The 27,213-nt window shown below is 43.5% G+C and overlaps 1 protein-coding gene across 2 annotated transcripts; it reads left to right on the top strand.

Moving 5' to 3' along the window:
- The first annotated feature begins 1,231 nt into the window (after window positions 1-1,231).
- On the top strand, window positions 1,232-26,067 carry LOC145351060 (lutropin-choriogonadotropic hormone receptor-like). Of its 2 annotated transcripts, XM_080200658.1 has the most exons (6): window positions 1,232-1,298; window positions 10,216-10,284; window positions 14,870-14,944; window positions 16,615-16,803; window positions 19,191-19,304; window positions 24,460-26,067. In XM_080200658.1, the coding sequence occupies exons 1-6, from the start codon at window positions 1,276-1,278 to the stop codon at window positions 25,733-25,735; spliced, it is 1,746 nt and encodes a 581-aa protein (XP_080056784.1). In that variant the 5' UTR covers window positions 1,232-1,275; the 3' UTR covers window positions 25,736-26,067. The 2 variants fall into 2 exon arrangements, with proteins under 2 accessions (XP_080056784.1, XP_080056785.1); XM_080200659.1 differs by lacking the exon at window positions 19,191-19,304.
- The last annotated feature ends 1,146 nt before the right edge of the window (window positions 26,068-27,213 follow it).

Here is a 27,213-nt window from a genome sequence, read left to right as displayed (position 1 = left end):
AGACCATTTGTTATATTGAACTCTTTCAAGCCACCGATTATGTACAACTGTATCACGAAATCTCAGAAACTCATAACATCTCCCAAGCAAGGCAGCCAAACTAAGAAATATCTCCAAGAACGTAAAGCCTGTTAAGTTTCTCCATTTTGACAAAACTTGCATAGTCCACCTGCAGACCAGCACATACACTCCTAATGTTCCCTCTATGTTTGAGGACTGAAGGCACTGATGAAATTACACGCTGACCAGACTCAACAGAGGCGATCTTACCAAAAAAATTCCAAGTGCTGAACGAGCGTGAAAACAGGAGTAACTTGCACTGATTTTTCGGCAATTTAAAAATTGAATTTTACCTGACCTTGTCAAAGAATCAAGCCAAACTTGGTTTCCCACCAGCAGGGAGAGTGGGTAGAGCCTAAATCACCGAGAGCCGGCTGATAGCAGCAGAGATCGCCACTGAGCCTGTGAACATAGAGATCTGTCGCTGCCTCTTCCAGCTACAGCTGCCTTCGTAGCCAATCACCCCACCACCACCTGGACTGATCGGCATCCCCATCCCTGCCCAGACCTATTGTCCCCTACCCGGAACGGCTGCTGACGAAACCACCCCCTTCCCTCTCCCCACCCCCTGAACAATCACTCTTGCAGAGTGGCAGCAGTTCCCCTCCCACTAATCATGATTGTAGAGTGGCAGTGGTTCCCCCCTCCCTACTGATCAGATTGCAGAGGGGCAGTGGTTCCCCTCTCCCCACTAATCATGATTGCAAAGTGGCAGTGGTTCCCCCCTCCCCACTGATCACGAATGTAGAGTGGCAGCAGTCCCCCCTTCCCACTGATCATGATTGCAAAGTGGCAGTGGTTCTCCCCTCCCCACTGATTGCTGTTGCAGAGTCCGGTGCGAACCCTATTTCCCAGCTCTCTCACGATATTGCCAGCTCGCCCCGCTCATTGTCTGGCAAGGCGAGAGGGTAAGATCGCACCCCCCCCCTTTATCTTTAAGAAAGGGAGAGAAAAAAATGGAGTAGAAAATTTAAAATCTGGATCAGGGAGCTCTACAGGAGCTGTGTTCTAAGTGATGATTTATACATGTCAACTCCTAACTGATGTGAATTATCATACCAGTGGTAAAAAGATTGTTTTGATCCACAGTTAATACAATAGTTATTTACTTCAATGAGATTTAATATTATTTTTCATAAAATTTGCCTATTTATTTTCAGTGAGATATGCGACAATTTACATCTTCAAACCATACCAGAAAACGCATTTCAAGGAATGAACAATGAATCTCTGACATTGTAAGTATAATCGCTTACAACGTTTAGATAAATCACTGCACTGTACTCTCCAATACAAACACCTAATTTCTCTATGAGCTCTGGAAGTCAGGGCGATGTAATTGCGGTTTAGATTATGCATGACTGTACATTTTATGAAGTTACCTCCTTGGTACACAGCAAAACCTGTAGGAGCGGAATTTGAGTTTGCAATCCTCTCAGTTTTTCACTGTTCAGGCCTGTGTTGTATCTTTTAGGGAAGGCTTGCTGAATTAAATGCCATTCTTTCCATCCAGCTGCCCAGAGGTGCAGGGTCCCTGCCTCACTCTCTTTCTTGTCTTGGTACGTGTGGCCACTATAGGAGAATAAATGTGAGGTGACCGTACAGAGATTGTGAGTGAGAATATATTCAGTGATTAGGGATTAGGAACATTTGTAGATATGCACAGACAGGCCATATAACTCAAGGCAATTCGCTCTGTCTGTGGACCTGTTGCCTGCCGTTCCAACTCCACATCATGCTGGCATTTCCACTCAAGGGGAGTGATCTCTTGGACTCAAGCTTCCCCACCCCAACTAATAATGTTATGTACTATCTTGTCCTGAAAGAGAAAGAGTAGTGATAACGAATGATGCAGAATAGGAGTTAAGTTTGTAATATGAACTGGTAAACTTTGTGACAGAATAGGGATATAAGGAATGCATTCTGAATGACTGGGAATGACAAATCCTTTTCCACATGTATCTGTACTGGGACCTCAACTTGTCATTGTACTACCAAAGATTCTTTTTCATGGGATGTGGGCACCACTGCCAAGTCCAGCATTTCTATTGCCCATCCTTAATTGTCCTTAAAAATACAGTAGTGACTTACCACCGCCTTCTTGAAACACTACAGTCCAAATGCTGTAGGTACACTCAGTGCAGTTTGGGAGGGAATTCCAGGATCTTAAGCCAGTGACAGTGACGATATAGTTCCAAGTCAGGATGGTGTGTGGTTTTGAGGGGATCTTGCAGGTGATGGTCTTCTGCTCTTGTCCTAGGTGATAGGGGTTCCGGGTTTGAAAGGTACTGTTAAAGAAGCATTTGATTAAGGAATAGTGAGTTGTATATCCTAGGTCTCTGCAGATAGCATTGGAGTACAGAGTTTAAGTTATATCAATGGGAGTAGAAGTTATAAAGGTATAGAAAGGTTAAGTGAGTGGACGAATCAGGCAGAGATGTGGAGAAACAAACAAAATTGCTAGAAATATTCAACATGTTGGCAGCATTTATGATCAGAGAAACAGTTAACAGAGATAAAGTGCACAGGGAATGTGAAGGATTTTATGTTGTTGAAAGTGGGGAGGGGGAGGAAGGAAAAAAGGGAAGGTCTGGGGTAGGGTGGAGGTCTTGAGAGATTAGGGGGTGAATTTTCCCATTCTGCCCATCACGGGAATCATACTGGGCAAGGGGTTGATCATGGAAAGGTCCGTTGACTCTGGGTGGGATTTTCTGGTTTTGGGGCGAGTGCGGCTGGAAACTCCCGCCCAAAATGAATGGTCAAGAGCTTCAAGCTTCTAAGTGTCCAGATCACCAACAACCTGTCCTGTCCTCCACACCAATGCTAGATATGAAAGTCCACCAATGCCTCTACTTTCTCAGGAGGCTAAGGAAGTTTGGACTGTCCGCTTCAATTCTCACCAACCTTTGCAAATGCGCCATAGAAAGCACTCTTTCTGGTTGTATGACAGCTTAGTATGGCTCTTGTTCTGACCAAGGCCGCAAGAACTACAAAGGATCCTGAGCAAAGCCCACTCCATTACTCAAACCAGCTGCCCATCCATTGACTCGGACTACACTTCCCATTGCCTCAGAAAAGCAGCCAGCATAATCAAGGACCCCACACATCCCAAACATACTCTCTTCCACCTTCTTCTGTTGGGAACAAGATACTAAAGTCTGAGGTCATGTGCCAATTGATTCAAGAACAGCTTCTTCCCTGCTGCCATCAGATTTTTGAATGGATCTACCTCATATTAAGTTAATCTTTCTCTACACCCGAGTTATGACTGTAACACTAGATTCTTCACTCTCTCCTTTCCTTCTCTATGAACACTCTGCTTTGTCTGTATAGCGTGCAAGAAACAATACTTATCACTGTATACTAATTCATGTGACAATAATAAACCAAATCAAATGGAGAAATTACCCCTTGTTCCAAAATATATCCAAGATCCCTGAATTCTTTAAGACTTCCCCCTTCTCAATCTGCATCCAAGTTAAGTTAAATCCAGCTTATAGTTACCACACAATACAAGGCTGAGAATCAAGTATGGAAATATCTTTTCCTGCTGCAGCGAAGATATTTAAACTGCCTTGGCTCTAAGACTTAGATGCAGGCCTAGTCTACTAGCTGTTAGATGTAAACTGTCCTGCCTGCTTCTCAGGGTGATGGCAATTATACAATCTTTCCTCTTTGATTCTTCAGTCTGAGTATTTGGCTGTCTGCATCTCTCAAATTGCTTGACTCTAGAAATTAGCATGTGTACACCTCCACTGATCTCTCAGTCACCTAGCCAAGCTGTTCCTGCTAAAAGAGTGATATACACTTGGTTCTGTCTCATGAAATACCTGTTGATCTCATTACTGGGAAAACCACATCTTTTGAACGTGGGCTACTGCTGTTGCTCGGCACATTTCTACCTGTTGCTGGGCAGATCACATTCTATCATTGTTAAATTCTTGCTACTGTTGAGTCACTAGTACTCAGGGGTGGCACAGTGGTTAGCGCTGCTGCCTCACAGTGCTAGGGACCCAGGTTCGATTCCTGACTTGGGTCACTGTCTCTGTAGAGTGTGCATGTTTTCCCCATGTCTGCTCCGGTTTCCTCCCACAGTATGAAAGACGCCCTGGTCAGGTGCATTGATCTGAGCAGACGCCAGAGTGTGGTGACTAGGGGAATTTCACAGTATCTTCACTGCAGTGTTAATGTAAGCCTTACTTGTGACTAATAAATAAATTTTAACTTTACTAGGCTGATCTATGACAGTTTCCCTTGTAATAAATGATAACTTGTAATTTGCCTTCCTCATCACTTGCTGTAACTGCATACTAAGTTTTTTATGAATTAATGTACCAGGACATTCAGCTCCCTCTGTACTACAGAAGTCTTCAATCCCTCTCAATTTAAATAATATGCTATTTTTCTATTTCCCTGACAAAGTGAACAGATTCATATTTTCCCGCGTTATACTCCATCTGCCAATTATTTTGCCCACTCACCGAAGCTATCCATATCCCTTTGCAGTCTTCTTATGTCCTCTTCACAACTTACTGTCCTACCTACCTTTGTGTCATCGGAAAGTTTAACAACCATACACTCCATCCCTTCATCCAACTCATTAATATAGATTGCAAATAATTGCAGCTCCAGCATTAATCACTTTGGCATTGCACTGGTTATAGCTTGCCAAGCCGAAAATGAATTATTTATGCATACTCTGCACTTCCTGTTAGCTAAGAAATCCTCTATCCATGTAAACAGATTACTCCCTACACCATGTGCTCTTAATTTGTGTAGCAACCTTTGATGTGGCACCTTATTAAATTACATTTGGAAATCCAAATATCCCACATCTTTAATCCTCTGTTGCTTATAGTGGGCGTGGTACTCAAAAATAGTTTTGGTCTCTTTAGGCAGTGGTTGGTGTAAGTGGGAAATTAACAATCTAATGTCAGGCTGCTTTTCAAATATGGAAAAGTCACAAAGTCTGACTCTTTAATTTTAAGCAGTTCTTGGTTACTCCATGATTTGGTGGATTTGATGCTGTTGGGAACTAAATTGATATTTCGGACTGACTTTCAATCTATCAAACAATAATTTCCACAAAAATTACAAAACTATAGATTGCACATGAGAAAGCAAAGCAAACATATTATTCATTGTTATAGTATAGCAAAAACATGCAAATCTGCGCTTGAAGTTTATCCACTGTGCAGGAGAACATTTTCCATCAACTTTCCTGTGCACAGTCTGCCCCTCATTAATGAGGTCCCGGCTTCTTCTCTGCATCATTCCAAGAGATGGCAATCTTTTCATTTTTGCTTCCAGTATTTCCTGAATTTGACACATGCTTAGTTCAACATGTGTATCTATGTTTACACACAGGAAAGGAAGGAAATCTACTGTCCTGACTTGGTCTAGTCTACATGCAACACCAGACCTACAACAATGTGGTTTGACTCTTAAATGCCCTCAGGAATGGGCAATAAACTCTGATGTAGCCAGCGTCACCCACACCCCATGAATGAATGAAAAAATAACATTGTCTAGAATGTTACCACCGTTCACACCGGCAGGATTTTCCCATCCCGCTGCAGTGAACGGAGATTTGACTGGGTACCAAATTCTTTAACCTCGCTGCAGTGGGAGCGTGGCGTGAATGGCCAGCGAGATCATGCTTTTCAAGTGTCAACCATGGCTTAATGGTCACATTCCTTGCTTCTGGTCAGAAGAGTGTAGGACCAAATCCCAATCCAGAGGCTTGAGCATGGTTGACAGTCCAGTGTGTTGTACTGAGGATATGCTGTTCTGAGGGTGTGCTGTACTATTAGAGGTGCTGCCTTTCAGATGACTTGTTAGATCAAGGTGTCGTCTTGCCCTCTCAGGTGAATCTAGAGCATATTTCACGGCACTGTTTAGCCTATCTCTATTGGTAATGGATTCAATAAGGAGCACAGTAACAGTAGGATATAGAAAACGGTGTAAAGGGCATACAAATGGCAGGTGAAATTTAATGCAGAAAAGTGTGAAGTGATGCACTGTAGTAGCAAAGATGAAGAAAAGCAATATGAACAAAATGGTATAATTTTAAATGGCGTGCATGAACAGAAAGACCCGTAGGTGTATGTACACAAGTCTTTGAAGGTGACAGGACAAGTTTTTGGATTCTTTATATTTCGTGACATAAGGCCTGATTTTAAACGGGCATGAAAACTTGGTAAAGTCGGGCATGAGGCCATTAATGCGATCTGCGCCCGCATCCGTGCAAATGACCACTTTACCAAGGCCCAAAAATAGCCACAATCCGATTTGTGTCCAAAATGGGTGCAACACCGATTTAAATGCATTTGCATGCATTTAAACTGAATTAATGGGCTGTCTCCCAACGTAGCAGCATTTCCCCCATTACCATCGTGTTCGCCCATCCAGATTCAGCGCAAAACAGACCTACTTGGCAAAGGTCTGTTTCAGGAGCTCCAGCTTCTGAAGCGGTAAGTTCAGGGCTTCCAACAGCTCTCTCAGATCGTTAGTGGGGTGCGAGGGAGGTGGGTCAGATCATTCTCTAGTAAGGGAAGGAGGAGGAGGCAGATCAGATGTATCTCTGGTGGTGGTGGGGGTGGGCGGGGGGAGGCCTGATTATCCTCTGGTGGGGATGGAGAGGCCCAATCATTCTCGGACTGGGGGCGGGGGCAGAAAGGCCCGATCATTCTCTGGTGGGGGGTGGGGAAGCCTGATCATTCTGTGGTGGACGGAGGGAGGAGGAGGTGGGTCAGATATATCTCTGGTGGAGGAGGGAGGCCAGATTGTTGACTGGTGGCGGGTGGGGACGCCCGATCATTCTCTGGGGGATGGGAGGGGGAGGCCCAAACATTCTGGGGGGGGGGGGTAGTTAATTCTATCCCATCCCATTTCTAATTCTGATCATTCCTGTTATAAATGCTTCTTAGATTATATTTCACTTGCCATGAATGTTGTTTTTTACCCCCTACACCAGCAAGTAGAATTTTTTTTTACCATTTCCCAAATTACCTTCTAAACTTGGAAATGCAGCTCGTAGAATTTACTGCAAGTTGGCTGTTGCTGAACACAATTGCAAAGGTTGTTGAATCAAGCAACGGTTATTTGTATACGCAATTATATGTTTCATTGCACAACTTCAGTAAAGGCCTGGATATGTATCTTTATGGATTTTGCAAGTACAGGCAGCAGAGAGAAGGGATTCCACAGCTATAATAGTGCACATGTACTTAATTACTGAAACTGTCGAAGTACTGGGCTATGAGAATGTGAAATATACTGGGAGGGAGGCTAGATGGATCTTTGGTGGGGGGAGGGAGTCTGCTGCCACTTTGTGGGCAATTGGTGGGGGGGAAAGGGGGCAGAGGGTCGCAATCGGTCTGGGTAGCGGGGGGGGGGGGGTGGATAAGGGGGAAAGTTATGTTGTAGGGATGAGGGTGTTGTCTGTGGAGATCATTGCTCTGGGTCGCTTTATTCGCTTTTTGCAGCCCAGGAGCAATGTGACAGGGACGCTATTTTCGATTTTTTTCCCTCACTGCACATGCGCAGTTCAGAGCTCTGATCATTTCAGGTGCAATATGCCCCACCCACAGAGCAATCCAGAACCACAACTTTTCTTCAGGCTAAGTGCGTATGGGGGCACCTGAAAGCAGATTTCCGAGTTGGATCTGAATTGCGCCCAGATTCAGCACTTCGAATGAAAATGATAAAATTGGGCCCATAGTGTACAAAAGAAAGGAAGTTATGCTAAATCTTTGTACAAACTTTTTTTCTAAGTTTATTTGTAAGTGTTACAAGTAGGCTTACATTAACACTGCAATGAAATTACGTGAATATTCCCTAGTCACCACACTCTGGCGCCTCTTTGGGTACAGTGAGGGACAATTTAGCATGGCCAATACATCTATACAGAACATCTTTCGGATTGTGGGAGGAAACCGGAGCACCCGGAGGAAACCCATGCAGACATGGGGAGAACATGTAAATTCTGCACAGACAGTGACCCAAGTCGGGAACCGAGCCTAGGTCACTGCTGCTGTGAGACAGCAGTGCTAACCACACTGCCACTGTGCCATTAGCCCCAGCTGGAATATTATGGTCAATTCTAGGCACCAAACAAGCGCCACACTTTTGGAGATCTGCTAAAACTTTAGAGAAGGTATGATGAAAGGCTTCAGTTACGGGGAGAGATTGGAGAAACTTGTACAGACTGCAGCAAGGATGAGGAATGTTTTCAATACAGGTATTGAAAATCAGGACTGGTTTGGATAGTGTCAATAAGGAGAAACTGTTTGCAGTGGCAGAAGGGTCAGTAACCAGAGAACGGATATTATTTAAGGAAATTGGCAGAAGAACCCGAGATGACATAAGGGAAAACATTTGATGCACTAAGTGTTTCTGATGTGGAATGTCCTGTGTGAAAGGATGGTGAAGCTGATCCAATTGCAGCTGCCAAAGTGGAATTGGATAAATAAATACTTAAAGCAGAAAAAATTCCAGGGGCATGGGGAATGAATGGCAGAGGGGAGTGGGACTAATTGGCACCAACATGATGGGCTGAATGGCTTCCTTCAGAAATATATCATTCAATAGTTATATTCCCATAGAAATATTGTTGGACGTTCAGGTTAACTGTGCCTTTTTTAATGTCTCCCTTCTTCCAGAGAAAACCTGATATTTTACTATGTTTTTGAAGTCCAATGTTTCACAACCAATTTTCTTTGTTTTGGGTGGTAAAATAGAACAAAAAGAAATCACCGATATAAAAATACAAAGTTAATGATCCTTCACTATCTTCTATTGAACTTTGTCATAATGTGTCTCCCCTTCCTGTCCTGTGACCTGGATCTTTCAGCAATGTTCCAAATACACACAGGGGAGGTTCTTTATACAGAAAGCAGCATTTGTGCCTTCAAGACGACCCTTAGGAGCTTGGAAATTTGGACAAATGGGGTATCTTTTCAGAGTTTTCTACAAATCTGGTTACTTGCGTACGTTATACATTTGACCACGAAGCTGAAATTCCAGGATGCTCACACCCATGTGAACAATGATGCTGATTAATAATTTTGAACAGACTATCATTATTTCAAGACATCCTTGAAACTGTCCTGTTTGTTAAAATGGTTATGCATCTCAGTTGCACTGTGGTTAGCACTGCTGCCTCACAGCGCCAGGGGTCCGGGTTCAGTTCCTCACTGGGTTCACTGTCTGGCAGACACTGCACATTCTCCCCATGTTTGTGTTGGTTTCCTCCACATGCTTCAGTTTCCTCCCACATTCCGGAAGACATGCTGGGTAGGTGTATTGGCTATGCTAAAATTCTCCCTCAGTGTATCTGGACGGACGTCGGAGTGTGGCGACCAGAGGATTTTCACAGTAACTTCACTGCAGTGTTAGTATAACCCTCCTTATGACCCTAATAAATAAATAAACCTTAAAACTTAAAGTATCTTTATTGCAAAAATCCCTCTTTGGCAAGCAATTGAAGAATGGTGTGGCACAAGATAAGGAATCGACAGGGTCACTTTTCTATTTCTTTTACTATTCTTAATAATGCCCATTTAATCAAGCCAGTTTATTAAAAAGACTGTTCCTGTCTGAGCGATCATCCCATGTCCCTGTGATAATCTGACCAGCCAGTTTTCTGTTTACTTGTGTGATTTTAAACAAATCCTAGGTTTAAAAATAGAAATAAAATTTAGGACAAATAATGTCATTGAAGCTTGAATCCCAATATTTACTGAAATAACAGCCTTAAAATGGCAATAAGGAATCAGTGTAGAGAAGAAAATGTAAAATACTTTATAATAATTTGAACCTACTGAGATAGCTGCCTCACAGTAATTTCCATAATCTTCATTTTCCATATTTCAAATGTCATGAACCTATTGACAATTATTGTCTTTAATCCCCATTGTGCTTGGTGGCCCTGTATAAACAAAAAAAGGACATGAAGGCCAGAATTCTCTGGCTCACCCACAGCTGGAATTCTACAGACCCGCTGCTGCGAACGGAGATTAGGCTGTGCGCCAAATTCTCGGTTCTTGCTGGCAGCCGCAGTGCGGCGTAGAAGACCAGAGAATTCCAGCCTAAAGCCTTTAAGTTAATGTATGCTTCATGAACTAATGCATTCTAATAACCTTGCCTTTTCAGAAAGCTGTACAAAAATGGATTTGAAGATGTGCAAAGCCATGCATTCAATGCGACAAAGCTGGATAAGTTGTACGTTTTGTTTATATTGCTTGCCTTCACATAATGTTGTACCCGGATAGTTTGACCACAGTGCTTTTCAGCACCCTTTCAAATAATTAAAACCAGAAACAGCTACAGTTGTAGCTTGTTTGTACATTTAGGATTCCACGTTGGCGTCTTTGAAGGACAGTACAGAAAAACAGAGTCCTAAACAGGTAGTTTGCAAACCACAAGATAACTCCAAGGTTCTAAATCACAGATAACTAAAGTGCAAGAGACACAAGTGTATTACAGTATCCCATAGACTTTGGTACAGAATTACTCATTTTCTAAATGCGTTTCACTGTGAAAACAAATCACATTTGAAATCAGTGTAAAAGAATGCAATTTCTCTAAACTTAAGCAATTGATTGGTGACATGAGAGATTAAAAAATACTTGTGGTCGATTACAGCTTTATCAGTTGACACAGTGCAGATAAATACATGCAATGACCTATGTTCAAAAACAAGTGGCTTGGAGAGGGTTACTTTGTGTTCCTTAGTTTGTGAAGAAAGTTCATTGAAACTTCTGAACTTTTCTAATTATCAACAGCCACAGCTAAAGCAGTTCTCTATGTACTAAATGTTGTAAAAGCGTACAATACGGGCCTGAATCTTATGCTTCCCCTTCAGGTTTTGAGGCAGGGAAGGTTGAAATTGCAGACAGGTCCCGTCTGGGATCCCGACCGCCCTGACTGGGATGTGATTTTACGTGGAGTGGGCAAGGCCTCAGATGGGAAGTCTGCCCCTCTAAGGCCTTATAGTAGCCACTGAATGGTCATCTGAGGATCTTTTCCCACCCAACCTCAACTCTCAGGCTGGTAGAAGCCGGACAACTTAGGGTGGGACAGAGAAACGGTTTGCATTCCAGCGCCCGAGCGGGGAGGTGGGCACCTTCATTGGAAGCTCCCTTCTGACTGGAGGCGCCCTCTCCTCACTGAGTACTTCTGGTTATCCCCCGATAACCCAGTCGCCTGTTTGCGACCCCCATACCCCTGCCCAGGAGATCCCCTCCTCCCCAGGCGCCCCCACCCCCAAATTAACCTTTACACCAGCTCCCAACATTCGTCCCAGACACGGCACTGCAGTGCCTCTTCCAGCCACTGCGGCGCTGCGCCTGGATGAGCTGGAGAGCGGTCTGGTTGGCCAGCAGGTCTCCGAAGCGGAACTTCCTCCCCCAAGTGGATGGAACTCCCGCCTGCTGGTATTCAACGGTCACTTGAACCTAAAACGGTAGCGGTTCAGTCAGAGTCAGCGGGGATGTATGTGTTCCCCACTGACTCTCCAGATGGCGAGCGGAGATTTTAAAATTGAGGCATTGCCACGCAGTTGGGCTACGGGTAAATGAGTGATAGTGGAAATTAAGGTTCCAGGCATCAGAGTTTTGGTTGAGTTTAAGTTTATGGAGAATGGAAGGCCAGTACAGCTCTAGCTCTCACTATTCTACTAGACTGCCCTCAGCCAACCAGCATAAGCTTCATCTAAGGCTTTGAAGACAACAGCTTCTCCACCTGTGGTTGAAATCATCAGACATTATGACAATTCTCAAGACTGTGCTTAAAATTTCCAACCTCCCCAGCCCAACACAATACCATCATACTGCAGTGTAGCAGCCTTCCGCCAACGTCAGTGAAGATACAAACAGACTGAAACTACAATTGACGTTGGATGGGATGCTCCGGCTTCCCAGTCACGTGTTTCCCGGCAGTGCGATCCTCTGGTCCCACCGCTGCCAATGGCATTTCCTACTGACACCAGCCCATGCTGCCACGGGACTGGAGAATCCCGGAGAATTCAAGCCAATAGAATTAAACAGGCAGGCAGCAAAGTCCTGACTTAGCAGCGCAATATTGGAACAAATGACCCCTTGGGTTTGTAAAGCAATTTCCTTTAGCTGAATTATGGAAATAACTATTTTCTTTATTCAAAGAGATAGGTTCAATCGCTAAGCAGTGTAGTTAACAGGCAATGATGAACCTTCCTGAAAGCAAAAGCTTTAAAACCACGTCTGCGTATAAGTGATACAGTCATGTCATTCCTCAACCTTAGCCAAGCTGCAGTAGGTCTCCTTGCTAACTTATTTCTTGGATCATTATTCTAACCAGACATCTGGAAACACTAATCGCACGTTTGAAAAGAACTCCAGCTCTTGAATAATCCCTTTACACTCCTATTTATAAGAAAATATAAACTCAGCATTGGTCTTCAGCTTCTTAACAAAAAATGTGCTGTCAAAAGATAACTTTACTATCAATAAACCAAAAGCATGAACTCTATGAGTACTTGATAAGCGGTTCTTACTCTTGCTATTTTCTGATAAACAAGTCAAGGGGATTATGACCTATTTATAAATGGACATTCAAACAAAAACAGCCACAAGGACAAATTCTAAAGTACTAAACTATTATTGAGACTGGGAATTAAGGAATTAATTTTAATTCACACATCAAAATGCTTATGTTCACGTGAATATTGTTGTTTCCTTGGATTTGCAGCCAGAGTGTTTACTTTCCACATAATTAATTGGTCATGATTTTCCAGCCACATCGCGCCCAGCACAGATCACATTGGGGCAGCGTGGGATCAGAGAGTTGCAGACGAGAGACCTAGGAATGCCAGCACAAACCCCTGTTGACATTCTCCCAGCCACCACTCCCCAACATAATCTGGCTCCCACCCAGTGAGGGTGGGAACCAGATTAGTGTATTTAAATATGCTTAGTCAGCTTCAAGCAGGATACTCCCTGTTCCTCGGGTGCAGCGGGACCCCGGCAAGAATCACTGCTGGTCTCCACAAATGGACAGGAGGCATTCTGGCCATGCCGGTGGCTCAGAGGCCATTGAAATCCCCAGATGGTCTTGGACATGGCTGGGCAGTGCCCACTTGGCAGTGTTTATCTGACACCCTGGCAGTACCCACCTGGCAGTGACCACCTGGCAGCGCCCATCTGGCAGTGTCTACCTGACACCCTGGCAGCACTCACCTGGCAATGTCCACCTGACACCCTGGCAGCACTCACCTGGCAATGTCTACCCAGCACCCTGGCAGCGCCCAACTGGCAATGTCCACCTGACACCCTAGCAGTGGTCATCGGGCACTATCTACCTGACACCCTAGCGGTGGCCACCTGGTGGCATCCACCTGACAATGCCCACTTGGCACCCTGACAGTATCCACCTGGCGATGCCCACCTGGCCTGCCATTACATGAGAGGTAGTTGAGAGAAGGTTATTCGGTTGATTCCTGGGATGAAGGAGTTGGCGAATGAGGAAAGGTTAAACAGATGGAGCCAAAGCTCACTGGAATTTAGATGCAAGGAGATCTTTTTGTAATGTGTGATTCTGAGGGATCTTGCCAGGCTTATTGCTGAGAGAATGCTTCCCCTTGTGGGGGAATCTAGAACTCGGCAGAAGAGTTTTAAAATACAGGAGGTCCCATTTAAGACACAGTTAAGGAGGAATTTGTCCTCTCAGAGGGTCAATAATTTTTGGAATTCTGTTCCACACGGAGCAGTGGAAACTGGGCCATTGAATATATTGAAGGCTCTGATAGATTTTTGATGCACAGGAGAATCAAAGTTCTGTAGCCAGGCAGCAGAGTAGAACGGAGGCCACGATCAGATCAGCCATGTGCTTATTGAATGGTGGAGTAGGTTTGAGGAGCCAAATGGCCAACTCCACTTAATAGGTTGTCTCCCCAAAATCACCCTTATCGTTGGCATTTACGAGCTTTTAACCTGCATTTCACCCCAACAGCAGGATCAGGGCCCAGGCACGAAAAATGTGTCCCATGTCTCTCAAATGTGGGAGGCATGGTGGCACAATGGTTAGCACTGCTGCCTGACAGACCCAGCGATCTGGGTTCAATTCCTGGTTTGGGTCACTATCTGTGTACAGTTTACACATTCTCCCGTGTCTGTGTGGGTTTCCTCCGGGTGCCCCGGTTTCCTCCCACAGTCCAAAGATGTGTGGGTCAGGTGGACTGGCCATGCTAAACTGCTCCTTACTGTCAGTTGGACTAGCTAGGGTAAGTGCATGGCGTTATGGGGATAGAACCTGGGTGGGATTGCGGTCAGTGCAGAGTCAAATAGGCTGAATAGCCTCCTTCTGCACTGTAGGATTCTATGAAATCGAAAATGCTGGAAATATTCAACATGTCAGGCAGCACCTGTGATGAGAAGACTCTAAAATGTTAACCCTACCTCCTTCTCCTCATGATGTTCCTTGGCCTACTGAATGTTTCCTGTACTTTTTGTTTTTATTTCAGGTTTTCAGCATTTCTGTTATTTTGCGACTGGATTAGTGGATTTTACTAATTGAGCAGTAAAATGTACAAAAAAGCATGTTTAAGATTCATTTACTTTCTAATATGTATGATATATGCATGTCTTGAAAGATAATTTCTTGAGGTTCTGAGATTATACATCTTCAGTGATTCGTGGGATTTTTTTCGCTAGAGCACCAAAGGCAAATAAGGGAAAAACCCTTGCAGACTGAATAATTTCACGTATATAAGCACATTCTTCATTTCCCTGAAGATTTAAATATAAATTAATAACATTAACAACTTTTACAGGGAGCTTAATGAGAATAAAAATTTAAGGACAATACACAATGATGCTTTCAGGGGAGCAATTGGACCAGATGTATTGTAAGTAATTGCAACTTATCTACTTTTCACTTCATATAGATTGTAAGGAATATTCATTTTAAACTATGCATTTACAGTGTGTGTAATAACTTAATTTAAAAAGCCTTTTTGTAAAATTTACTCATCAAAACTACAAATTAAGCATTTGAATTGAAAATAAACTTAATGCTATACATATTTCCTCCATTTTTATGTAATTTATTTTCTCCATATTTCCTCTTTTATCATGTAGAATTCTTTAATTAAGAAAAGCACAGCTGTCTCACAACGCCAGGGACCCAGGTTCCATTCCCGGCTTGGGTCACTGTCTGTGGAGTTTGCACGTTCTCCCCATGTCTGCATGGGTTTCCTCCCACTGTCTAAAGATGTGCGGGTTAGGTGGACTGGCCATGCTAAATTGCCCCTTAGTGTTAAGGAGAGTAGTGAGGGTAAAAGGGGATAGGGGCCCAGTTGGGATTGTGGTTGGTGCAGACTCAATAGGCCGAATGGCCTCCTTCTGCACTGCAGTGGTTCTATGATTCTATTCTATGATCACTGACTGAATCTATTATATCAGAATTGGTGATATCCAATATAAGATACTTTAGAGCGATCATTACCCCAGTGGGAAAAGAAAAAAATGGACTGAAATTAACCTAATTGATATGGGCTCAGGCTACTGGTTGGAGAACTGGTGGGAAACACGTTTCGCTTCTGTGGGACAGTCCCAATCATAGAGTCATACACTGCAGAAAAGGCATTTCAGCCCATCGAGTCTGCAAGTCAGCCCATCAAGTCAGGCTTTCCCTGGGATTCAGGACGCCAGACCAATCAAAAGCCAGCAGCTCTTCACTACAGGCAATGCCACCAGGAGCAGCAGCTGCTGCAAGCCAGAGTGGGATGAGGGGATCACTGTAGCACCCAGGTTGTGAGTCAGGGTGGGATGAGGCCATGGAGGTATGGTCACTGGGTGTGGGGAGGCAGGGGTTGGAAGTAGTAGCGTTGGATGCAAATGATCTAATGCAGGGTCCCTCTTTGAAAGAAACACATCCTCCTCCCCAAAACATGCACTCCCTTTACTGCTGATGTACAGTGGCAGCTGTTTATACCATCCACAAGATGCACTGAAGGAACTCACCAAGGTTTCATAGACAGCCCCTTCTAAACCCATGACTATTACCACCTAGAAGGACAAAGGCTGAAAATACATGGAAACACCATCACCTGGAAGGCATTGCAAGCCACTCACCGTCCTGACTTGGAAATATATCACTGTTCCTTCACTGCTGCTGGGGCAAATTCTGGAACTCCCTCCCTAACAACACTGTGAGTGTAGCTGCAAAACAAGGACTGCAGCAGTTCAAGAAGGCAGCTCATCACCACCTTCTCAAGGGCAATTAAGAATGGGCAATAAATGCAGCTAAAATCAGTGACACCCATATACCATGGATTAAAAAAAAAATCACCATGATGGTATTAATAGCATAGGTAAAGATAAGAGAGGTTGGAAACTAAGGCAACATATTTTGTTTCTTGTACAGTTCCGATATAGGTCACCTGGGCTTTGATAAATGAAGCAATTTCACTAAACAAAGGGCAGTGAAAATCTGGAACTCTCTTTCATAAAATTGGAATTCCTTGGTCACCAGGGCTGGAAGAAAAGAATATCCCAACTTTTCTTTTTGTTATAGGGATGTTTCTTCAACTGCACTTGAGCATCTTCCGTCTTATGGGTTGGAATTCATTCAGAAACTTACTGCTCGCTTCACGTACTCCCTGAAAAGGTTCCCGTCACTGGAAAAGTTCGTCAATCTGATGGAAGCAAATTTGACATATCCCAGCCACTGCTGTGCATTCAAAAACTGGGAAAAGTCGAATGGGTAAGTTCTTGTGATTTTATCAAGTTCCTGATCTATGTGGTGCACTGAAGGACTAACAAAGCAGTTACAATCTTAGCAGTTAGCTGTTCTCCAGAAAAACAAGCAGAAATGAACGAAACTAAGAATGGCCATGAGTGAAGTCACTCGTATTTTAAATGTACACCACATTAGTACAGGAACAGTTATTCATTGGGCAAGAAATGTATGTTAATGCATTACGATTCTTTTCTCCTATCCTGAGCAGCACAGTGGCACAGTGGTTAGAATTGCTGCCTCACGGCGCCAGGGACCCGGGTTCAATTCTGGCCCATCTGTGTGGAGTTTGCACATTCTCCCTGTGCCTGCATGGGTTTCCTTCAGATGCTCCAGTTTCCTCCCACACTCCAAAGATGTGCAGCTTAGGTGGATTGGCCATGCTAAATTGCCCCTTACTGTCAGGGGGATTAGTAGGGTAAATATGTGGGGTTACAGGGATAGGGCCTGTGTGGGATTGTTGTTGGTTAAGGCTCAATGAACTGAAAAGCCTCCTGTAAGGATGCAATCATTCAAATCTTTTTCTTTTCAGTTCTCCTTTCCTGAAGGAAAAGGACCGTGGTGTAATGCCATTGGCAAAAGAGACATTTAGTGGGTATCATATTAGGGATGCTATGTAGCTAATCTAGCTGATGGGAAATGATATGATCCTAGCAGTCATCTATTATATGTCGCAACAAATATTACTTTGCATTGTGGTCAATGAATAGTAAAATTGAACAAGGCATATCATGAGTGGCCAACTTCGTCCCATCAATTTCCTGCTGGGCATGTTAGATTAAAATTAGCCCCTTTATCTTCTCCAGTAATTTTCCATATAGTCATTTGGTAGTACAGAATTTGAGTATTGCTAAAAAAGGACACGTTGTCAAAGTTTTATGTCTTGTACTCATCAGGACAATTCACAAGAGTAGCAAATTGTAAAGGGAACAAGCTATACTTCATGGGAAAAGAAAGCTCATTGCTTGGCAAGTAGATTCTGAACAATAGAGACATTGCTATGGAGAAAGCATTATTTAACTGATGACTGACAGTTAACTGCCAAGAAGAGGGCAAAACGAAAAACTTATCTTTTTTTGGCAATATTCAATTTCCCATATGATAAAGTGTGTCAGTAGCTTTCGGCAAGGTCATATACACCAAATATACTGCGTTTGTAGTCAACTCCTCAAAAAACTCCTACCAGATTTGTCAAGTAGCCTTCGTGTTTGAATTCTGTGTCAGCTGCTTCTACTTATTTTGTCTTCATCTAAGTATTTTGTAGCTTTAAATTTATCTAACAACCCTAAATTTTCCCTAGAACATAAGGCTAACTGTAGTTACCAAGATATTTATAACAGGGTTTTTGTGCTGAAGTCAATTAAACGCCATTTAAAACCTCCAACACGGCAAAGCTAAAAATATTCAAGGTGCCCTGCTGTAAGTTTAGTTTCCGATTCAATAAGTATTCCTTGATCATCAAGGACATGAGAATTTCAGGAAGCTTTTTTTGAAAATTTTGTCTGTTGGTTACCTCCCTTAGAACAGTGGGAATGGTGAGGAGTTCATGATAGGTTAGATTAATCCAACAGACAATAAGCATTTTCCACTTCTGAAATGTTATCCCTTCGCATTATAAAGTCTTATCTTCCCTAAACTAAAGCCAGAGAAGTAATTCTTGGTAAGCTCATCAATGTTTTGTGATCTTAGGTGGCAAATATAGCTGATGCCATGATATTACCAAGTTCTAAAGTTTATATCTTAGTGTCAGAAGTAGGCTTACATTAACACTGCAATCAAGTTACTATGAAAATCTTCTAGTCACTACACTTCGGGTACACTGAGGGAGAATTTAGCATGGCCAATGCACCTAACCAGTACATCTTTGGGACTGTGGGAGGAAACTGGAGCACTTGGAGGTAACCCACGCAGACACGGGGAGAATGTGTAGACATCACACGAACAGTGACCCAAGCTGGGAAGTGAACTCAGGTCCCTGGTGCTGTGAGACAGCAGTGCTAACCACTGTGCCGTTATAGTCTGTGCATTGATCTCCGACAGAGGGGCAATAGGGCTGTAAAATTGACTCCCTAATCAAGAACCAGGGAAAGAACATTAATCAGCATTCTCACTCCTCACCCTACATAGCAACACCTTGCAAAACATGTCCTGAGTGATTCTGGATGAATATGGGATTGGCTCAGCAATTAGACAGCTTGCTGGTGTTTACTATAAAGAATCACATGCAAGGACTGATCAGTGAGTCGGATAGCTGAGAATATTTGGCCCCTACTCTGCCAGGAACTTGTTGCCTTGAGGTGAGGAGGAGGAAAGAAAACAATTCTGGACACAGTTGATTGTTCCTTTCCCTTCAGACAGAATTCCACACCTATACTTTTATACAACTTTTCGAAGTCATGCGAAGTTGCAACAAGAAAAATAACTGCAGATCAGGATTTTGTCACCAGCAATGAACAGAATAAAATATAGTAAGTATCGTTCTAAACATCAAAACATAAAATATTGAATTAGACCATTTGTGACCTCCAGTAATTTATCTTTTTAGGGCCAATAACATCATTAAATGTATGACAACTTTTTTGATACATTATTGATTTTTCCTCATACTTGCTTCACATTCCAGCTATACAGATTGGGATCAGCTTTGTGTGGCAACATGCTTCAGGAATGCTGTCATTGCTATACTTGCAGTTCATTTTAGCTTTTTGTTAATCTTCCCTTCATTTCTCTGCTTTATAAGTATCTACTGGATGATAGATGAAAAAAAACATTCATTGTTCAGGAAAATCAAATTACCCAATTTAGAATCATAGAATCCCAACAATGCAGAAGGAAGCTATTCAGCCTATCGAGTCTGCAGCAACTCTCCGACAGAGTATCTTACGCAGGCCCAACCCATCCTCAGAACCCCATTTACCCTGCTAATCCTCCTAATACATTTTGGACACTAAGGGGCAATTTAGCATGGCCATTCCAACTAACTTGGGCATCTCTGGACTGTGGGAGCACCTGGAGGAAACCCACATAGACATGGTGAGAACATTAAAACTCCACACAGACAGTGACCTGAGACTGGGATTGAACCCGGGTCCCTGGCGCTGTATGCAAGTTGTTTTGGCTACTATAATGAAACAAAGTCCTAAGGAGGACAAACCTAAAAAACATATTGCACATGATGATTAAACTATGAGATGGGATAGAAGTGGCACAGAATACATACACTGCAGAAAGGGGCCATTCAGCCATCGAACCTGCACTGACAACATTCCCCTTCAGACGCTATCCCTGTAACCCCACATATTTACCCTGGCATCCCCCTTAACACTAAGAAGAAATTTAGCATGGCCAATCAACCTAACTTGCACATTTCTGGACTGTGGAAGGAATCCCAGAGGATCCCACGCAGACATGGGGAAAATGTGCAAACTCCACACAGACATTGACCCAAGCCAAGAATTGAACCTGGGTCCCTGGCACTGTGAGGCAGCAGTACCACCTACTGTGCCATAATGCTGCCCTGGCAAGAGGCCAAATGAAGGAGCGCAGTGATCTTAGAGGATCTTAGATCTGTGGAGCTGGATGTAGGAGGGCATAGAGAGATTGGAACCAAAGATGAGGTTTTTTAAAATGGAGACATTGCTGGACTGGGAGCCAATGCAATTAACCTGAGCAGGGCTAATGGGTTAAAAGGACTTGATGCAAGTCAGCATACAGGCAGCAGAGTTTTGGCTTAGCTCAAGTTTATGGAAGGTCTAATGGGAGACCTATCAGGAGAGTATTGGAATATTAAAGAGTAGAGGAGGTAACAATGAAGGTTTCAGTGGGAGATAAGCTGAGGCAGGTGTGGAATAAGACAACGTAACTGAGATGTAAGTGGGCAGTCATGGTGATGGCATGGGTATGTTGTTGGAAGCTTCTCTGGTGTCGGAAATGCTTCTGTCTTCTCAGTACTGAGATCATTGGAGTTCTGTAGAGATTTTCTGGATGGATAAATTAAAATGGGCCAAATGACTGTCATCATCTGTAAATACCTTATGATCCCCTGAGGTTAAATTAGGATAGTCAGTCGATATTTATTTGGGTGCACTTTGGCTCAGCATTTAGCACGAAGTTCACACTCAGAAGACATCTTAAGGGTGTTTTTCTGAGGAGAAAGTATCATGTTGATCAGAAAGGAATGCTTTTCAATGATTAAAGCACATTATTAGACCAGTTTTAATACATCTGATGCAGAGAACCAAGTTAAAGGCTGAAAAAAATCATTGCCTGACACTGATATTTTCATATTCATAAATATAAATGTTTCATCCCAAATGGTTTTAAATAATTATGGTTCTCTAAAAGAAAGATTAAGAACTACTAAAATTAATTTGCTTTACATTTATACTGGTTGAGAAATCTGCCATCTGGAAGCCTACCTTCACTGGTTATAAAACACTTTGGGATTCCCACAGTTCCACACACTAGGAAATTGACCTTATTGGCAACCTTAAGGATACATCCCAAGCCATTTGTTCACTGTGCAAGCTTATTGCTGAAATAGGATGATCAAAGCCATTCTGCAGGAAAACTGTTACCCTGATCAGATCATTGCTCTTGTTGTATATCACGCAAACACATAAATGAGCATAAGACTGCCATTTTTGGGCCTGATAGGTGTCCAGTCAATCTCAGGTTACTCTGGAAGGGTAAGGCACCTCAAAATATAAGCAACAGGTGAAGCTGGCCATTTCACACCGTCCTATGCAGTTGCAACTCGAGTAGTATTGGCCACTAACAGGATGCTGCTGTTAAACCAAATAAGCCTATCATGCAAATGAGTAATGTGATATTTGAATCTCAGTGCCAGTGTGATGCCAGGTATGTAGGCTGTACATCCCAAGGACTGGCAACAGATTGTATCAAAAGGATGTCCTTTGACCAAATTGACATAGGGAAGGACAAGGTATTAGAGGTGTTGGCAGCCTTAAAAGTGGACAAATCTCCAGGTCCAGATGAATTGTGGCCTAGGCTGCTATGGGAGGTAAGACAGGAGATTGCAGAGGCTCTGAACCAAATTTTCAATTCCTCTCTGGCCACGAGGGAGGTGTCAGACAACTGGAGAACAGCTAATGTGATTCTGCTATTTAAGAAGTTTTATAGAGATAAATCAGGGAGTTACAGATCAGTCAGTCTCGCATCAATGGAAGGGAAACTATTAGAGAAACTTCTGAAGGAGAACATCTATCTCTACTTGGAGAGGCAAAGCTTGATCAGGGGTAGTCAGCATGGCTTCATCAGAGGTCATGTCTAACAAATTTGAGTGAAGTTTTTGAGCAGGCGACCAACCATGTAGGGGGTAGGATTAGTAAGTTTGCGGATGACACGAAGATTGGGTGAGTGGATAACAGTGAAGCAAAGCATCTTGGGCTACAAGAAGACATGGATGAAATGGTCAAATGGGCAGATAAGTGGCAGATAGAATTTAACCCTGAAAAGTATGAGATGATACACTTTAGAAGTAATTTGACAAGGAAATATTCAATGAACGGTAGGACACTGGAAAGTTCTGTGGAACGAAGGGACGTCGGAGTGTTTGTTCACAAAACTTTGAAAGTGGAAGGGCAAGTTAATAGGGTGGTAAAAAAGCATATGGGACACTTGCCTTTATCAATCAAGGCACAGATTACAAAAGTAGGGAAGTCATGTTGGAGTTGTATAGAATTTTGGTGATGCCACAGCTAGAGTGCTGTGTGCAGCTCTGGTCACCACATTATCAGAAGGATGTGATTGCACTGGAGGGGGTGCAGACGAAATTCACCAAGATGCTGCCTGGGATGGAACATTTAAATTATAGAGAGGTTGTGTGGGCTTGGATTGCTTTTGTTGGAGCAAAGAAGACTGAGGGGTGACCTGATCAAGGTGTACAAGATTATGAGAGACATGGACAGAATGGATAAGGAGTAGCTATTCCCCTCAGTTGAAGGCTCAATTACGAGGAGGCATAGTTTCGAGGTGAGGGGCAGGAGGTATTGGGGGGATGTGAGGAAAGATCTCTTTACCCAGAGGGTGGTCACGGTCTGGAATGCACTGCCTGGGATGGTAGTGGAGGCGGGTTGCCTCACATCCTTTAAAAAGTATCTGGATGAATACTTGACGCATCATAACATTCAGGGCGATGGGTCAAGTGCTGGCAGATGGGATTAGGTGGGAGTTCAGGTGTTTCTAATGTGTCTACGGACTCGATGGGCTGAAGGGCCTCTTCTGCATTGTATGATACCATTCATCTGATCAGATGCAAAAGGCAAAGTGCCGCCAGTACTGAAACAAGTCTGTGCTCGCAGGATGCAAATCATAGGGCAGGATTTTCTGGCTACGCTCGCCCCAAAACCAGAAAATCCCACCCGAGGTCAATGGACCTTTGCATGGTTCATTGCCCCCTCCCCCAATGTCCGCCACAATTCCTGTGGCAGGTGAGATGGGAAAATTCTCCCCAAACTGTCCAACTTTAGATGTCATTCCACAATTTGAATTTGCTAAATAATCCCAATTGTGTGAAGAATTACACCGACAACCAATTTAAGAGCATCAGTTGGGCACGCAGTGTGGCTCACTTAATGTGTGTTAGAAGCTACATATATTCACACACAAGGCACTGTCCTTTGCAGACAGAAAGAACATGTCCACACATTGTGACTTTTGCAACTAAGAAAATAGTTGTTAGACAATCCCTGGTCATTCCTTCACCAATCAGAGTCAACCTGCCTGCTTTGAATTTGAACAAAACTTGGCAGTTAACTGTCAGTTTTCAGTTAACTGGCACATTCACCATGGCAACACCTCTAACAATCAGAATCCACTTGCCAACCAACCAGCTCTCTTCTCGTGCAGTATAAACAGTTGTTCCCTTCACATTTATCTATTCTTGTGATGAGTGCAGGATAAAAGTTTATTTATTTATTAGTGTCACAAGTAGCTCTATGTTAACACTGCAATGAAGTTCTGTGAAAATCCCCTCGTCACCACACTCCAGCACATTGAGGGAGAACTTAGCATGGCCAATACACCTGACCAGGAAACCAGAGCACCCAGTGGAAATCCAAGCAGGCACAGGGAGAACGTGCAAACTCTGCACAGTAACCCAAGCTGGGAATCGAACCCAGGTCCCTGGTACTGTGAGGCAGCAGTACTTTTTAGCACAGTGCCATCATACTGCCCCAAAGCAGCAGATGTCCTTTTTCAGCAATACATTATAATTTACCATTCCCTTAATTTATTTTTTTGCAAATAATGCTACCTTGCAGTTACAATGTGATGGATGAAGGAAACTCTGAAACTGTTTGGTGTTTTTGAAACCTGTAGTACCAGGATTATGATATGAAACTGCAAGCCTAAAGATGTGTGGATTAGGTTGATTGGCCATGATAAATTGCCCCTTAGTGTCAAGGGGATTAGTGGGGCAAACAAATGGGGTTACAGGGATAGGACCTGGGTGGGATTGTTGTCAGTGCAGGCTCAATGGGTCAAATGGCCTCCTTCTGCTCTGTAGATTCTATGACTTGTTTCTAAGCGGATTTTCCTTGCACAAGTTAAATAAAATCCACTGGTCCTAATAAACCATCTCTTCTCTGTGTCTGCTTATAGTCTCGGGAATGACTATCCTCATCTTGGTCTGCAGCCACTGCAACTCGGAGACAGGAGCTTACAGAATGTTTCTGCTGGAGTGAAAAGGCACCCTTCTTCACAGAATGATTCAAACTTTCCTGAAAGTACCCCTGATGATGACTATGAACCTTTAGAAGAAATATATGAAAATTCAGTGTCATTTGATTATGACTTTTGTCACTCAAAGGTAGACCTCATCTGTACTCCAGAACCAGATGCCTTCAACCCATGTGAAGATATAATGGGGTACAATGTCCTCAGAGTGCTGATATGGTTCATTAATGTCCTTGCTATTGTGGGTAACTTTGTTGTGTTTATTGTTCTGGTGGTTAGTCAGAATAAGCTGACGGTCCCCCGTTTCCTCATGTGCAACCTGGCTTTTGCCGATCTCTGTATGGGCCTCTATTTGCTGCTTATTGCATCAGTCGATTTGAGTACCAGAAGCCAGTATTACAACTATGCCATAGATTGGCAGACAGGTGCCGGGTGTGCCAGTGCTGGCTTCTTTACCGTTTTCGCCAGCGAGCTCTCTGTGTACACGCTGATGGTGATTACCTTCGAAAGATGGCACACGATCACCCATGCTATGCAAATGGACAGAAAGCTCCGATTAAGGCACGCTGTTGTGATTATGGCCGGAGGCTGGATATTCTCCCTTATTGTAGCAACACTGCCACTTGTAGGAATCAGCAATTACATGAAAGTTAGCATCTGTTTGCCCATGGATATAGAAACGCCCATCTCCCAAGCTTATGTTATATTCCTACTGATGCTGAATGTTATTGCCTTTATTATCATTTGTGTTTGCTATGTCAAAATATATTTAGCCGTGAAAAACCCTGATTTTGTTTCGAAAAACAGCGACACGAAGATTGCAAAACGAATGGCGATTCTGATCTTCACAGACTTCACGTGTATGGCTCCAATTTCATTCTTTGCTATTTCAGCGGCTTTCAAGTCACCTTTTATTACCGTGACCAATGCGAAAATCCTGCTGGTATTGTTTTACCCGCTCAACTCCTGTGCAAATCCGTTTCTCTACGCAATCTTCACAAAAGCGTTCAGGAGGGACTTCTTCATCCTGCTGAGCAAGTTTGGCTACTGCGAAATGCAGGCGCAAATTTACAAAACTGACAACTCGAGTTCCAAGAGCGGCACCAAGGAAAACTCGGGGGCAGCGGTCAAGCTGGCGACGTTCAATGTGCAGGATCTGCCAGTCAGTGCAGCCACTGAACTGTGTTGTAGGGAATGCTGAGAACATTCATGCTGCACATTTTCTCTCCTCCTCCGCCCCAAGGTGCTGACACGCGCTGGGCTGAACTTACAGGCCGCAACAGCAACCCCAGGACCTCAACAGCCCACTTTGCAAGTATGAACCCCCGGCAGTGGCTGTTGATGTGCCAACTAAGGGCACCAGCACTGATCCGGATGCAGCGCCCACCCTACATATCCAGGCAGAGGAAGGAACCCTGGTTAATTTATCACCTTTTAAGCCCAGGAAAGTAGAGGCTTAATGCTGTGGCATATCGTTGACCCCTGGCTGAGATTTGTTAAATCCAGCGATCATATCTGGAACATTCTGGTTTCAATGGCTTCTTTACCGCACCAAGAAGCAAATTTAGCAAATTGGCCATTCTGGGGAACGATGTAAAAAGTTTCAATTAAAATAAATGTATTCATTTTTCTAAAAATTAGAACAGAAGTTAGGAAATAAATGTTGTTCTTTCTGTAAAGTTTATTTATTAGTCATAAGCAAGCTTACACTCACACTGCAATGAAGTTACTGTGAAAATCCCCTAGTTGCCACAGTCCAGTGCTTGTTCAGGTACACTAAGAGAGAATTTAGCACCTAACTTGCGCATGTTTGGACTGTGGGAGGAAACCAGAGCACCCGGAAGAAACCCACACAGACACGGGAGAATGTGCAAATTCCACAAGACAGTGACTCAAGCCAAGATTCAAACCCAGGTCCCTGGCGCTGTAAGGCAGCAGTGCTAACCATTGTGCCACCATGCTGCCTCATAGGTTATAGTGCATTTACACTCCAGAAGGACTTTTGACCCTAGGATGGGCAATTAAACAACATAGCAAATAGCCAGCTCTGGCTGGAGTGCCAGCTGAAGGCCTGACCCATCTTATGTTACATAAGAACTAGGAGCAGGAGTAGCAATTCAGCACTGAGCCAGCTCTGCCATTCAATATAATCATGGCTGATTCTTGTTTTGGCCTCCTCCACCTTCCTGTCCAGTCCTCCTAACCCTTCATCCACTGCTAATTAGAAACCTATCTATCTCCTCCTTAAACTTATTTGGAATTCCGGCATCCCCTGAACTCTGGGATAGACAATTCCACAGGTTCACGACCCTTCGAGTGAAGTACTTCCTCCTCATTTCTGTTTTAAATCTGCAACCCCTTAGCCTAAAACTATGACATTTTGTTCTCGAACATCCAACACGGGGAAACGTCCACTTTATTTCAATCCCTTAAGCATCTTATGTATGTTAATTAGGTCTCTTTTCTCTCTTCTAAACTCCAGCAAGCATGGGCCTAAACTCCTCACTCTCTCTTCATAAGACAAGTCCTTCACCTTGGGATCAGGGTGGCATAGTGGCTAGCACTGCTGCCTCACAGCACCAAGGGGCCTGTGTTCGACGCCTGGCTTGGGTCACTGTACAGATTTTGCACATTCTCCCCATGTCTGCATGACTTGCCTCCGGGTACTCTGGTTTTCTC

This window comes from Carcharhinus amblyrhynchos, chromosome 12, assembly GCF_965287045.1.
Source record: "Carcharhinus amblyrhynchos chromosome 12, sCarAmb.v2.hapA, whole genome shotgun sequence".
Lineage (NCBI taxonomy): Eukaryota > Metazoa > Chordata > Chondrichthyes > Carcharhiniformes > Carcharhinidae > Carcharhinus > Carcharhinus amblyrhynchos.
This window is presented reverse-complemented; position numbering and strand designations above follow the sequence as displayed.

Excerpts from the sequence above, each read along its gene's own strand:
- LOC145351060 (XM_080200658.1), top strand. The coding sequence starts at position 1,276 with ATGAACAATGAATCTCTGACATT. Across the intron at positions 1,299-10,215 it reads AACAATGAATCTCTGACATT|AAAGCTGTACAAAAATGGAT; the intron begins GTAAGTATAATC and ends TTGCCTTTTCAG. Across the intron at positions 19,305-24,459 it reads AATGAACAGAATAAAATATA|TCTCGGGAATGACTATCCTC; the intron begins GTAAGTATCGTT and ends GTCTGCTTATAG.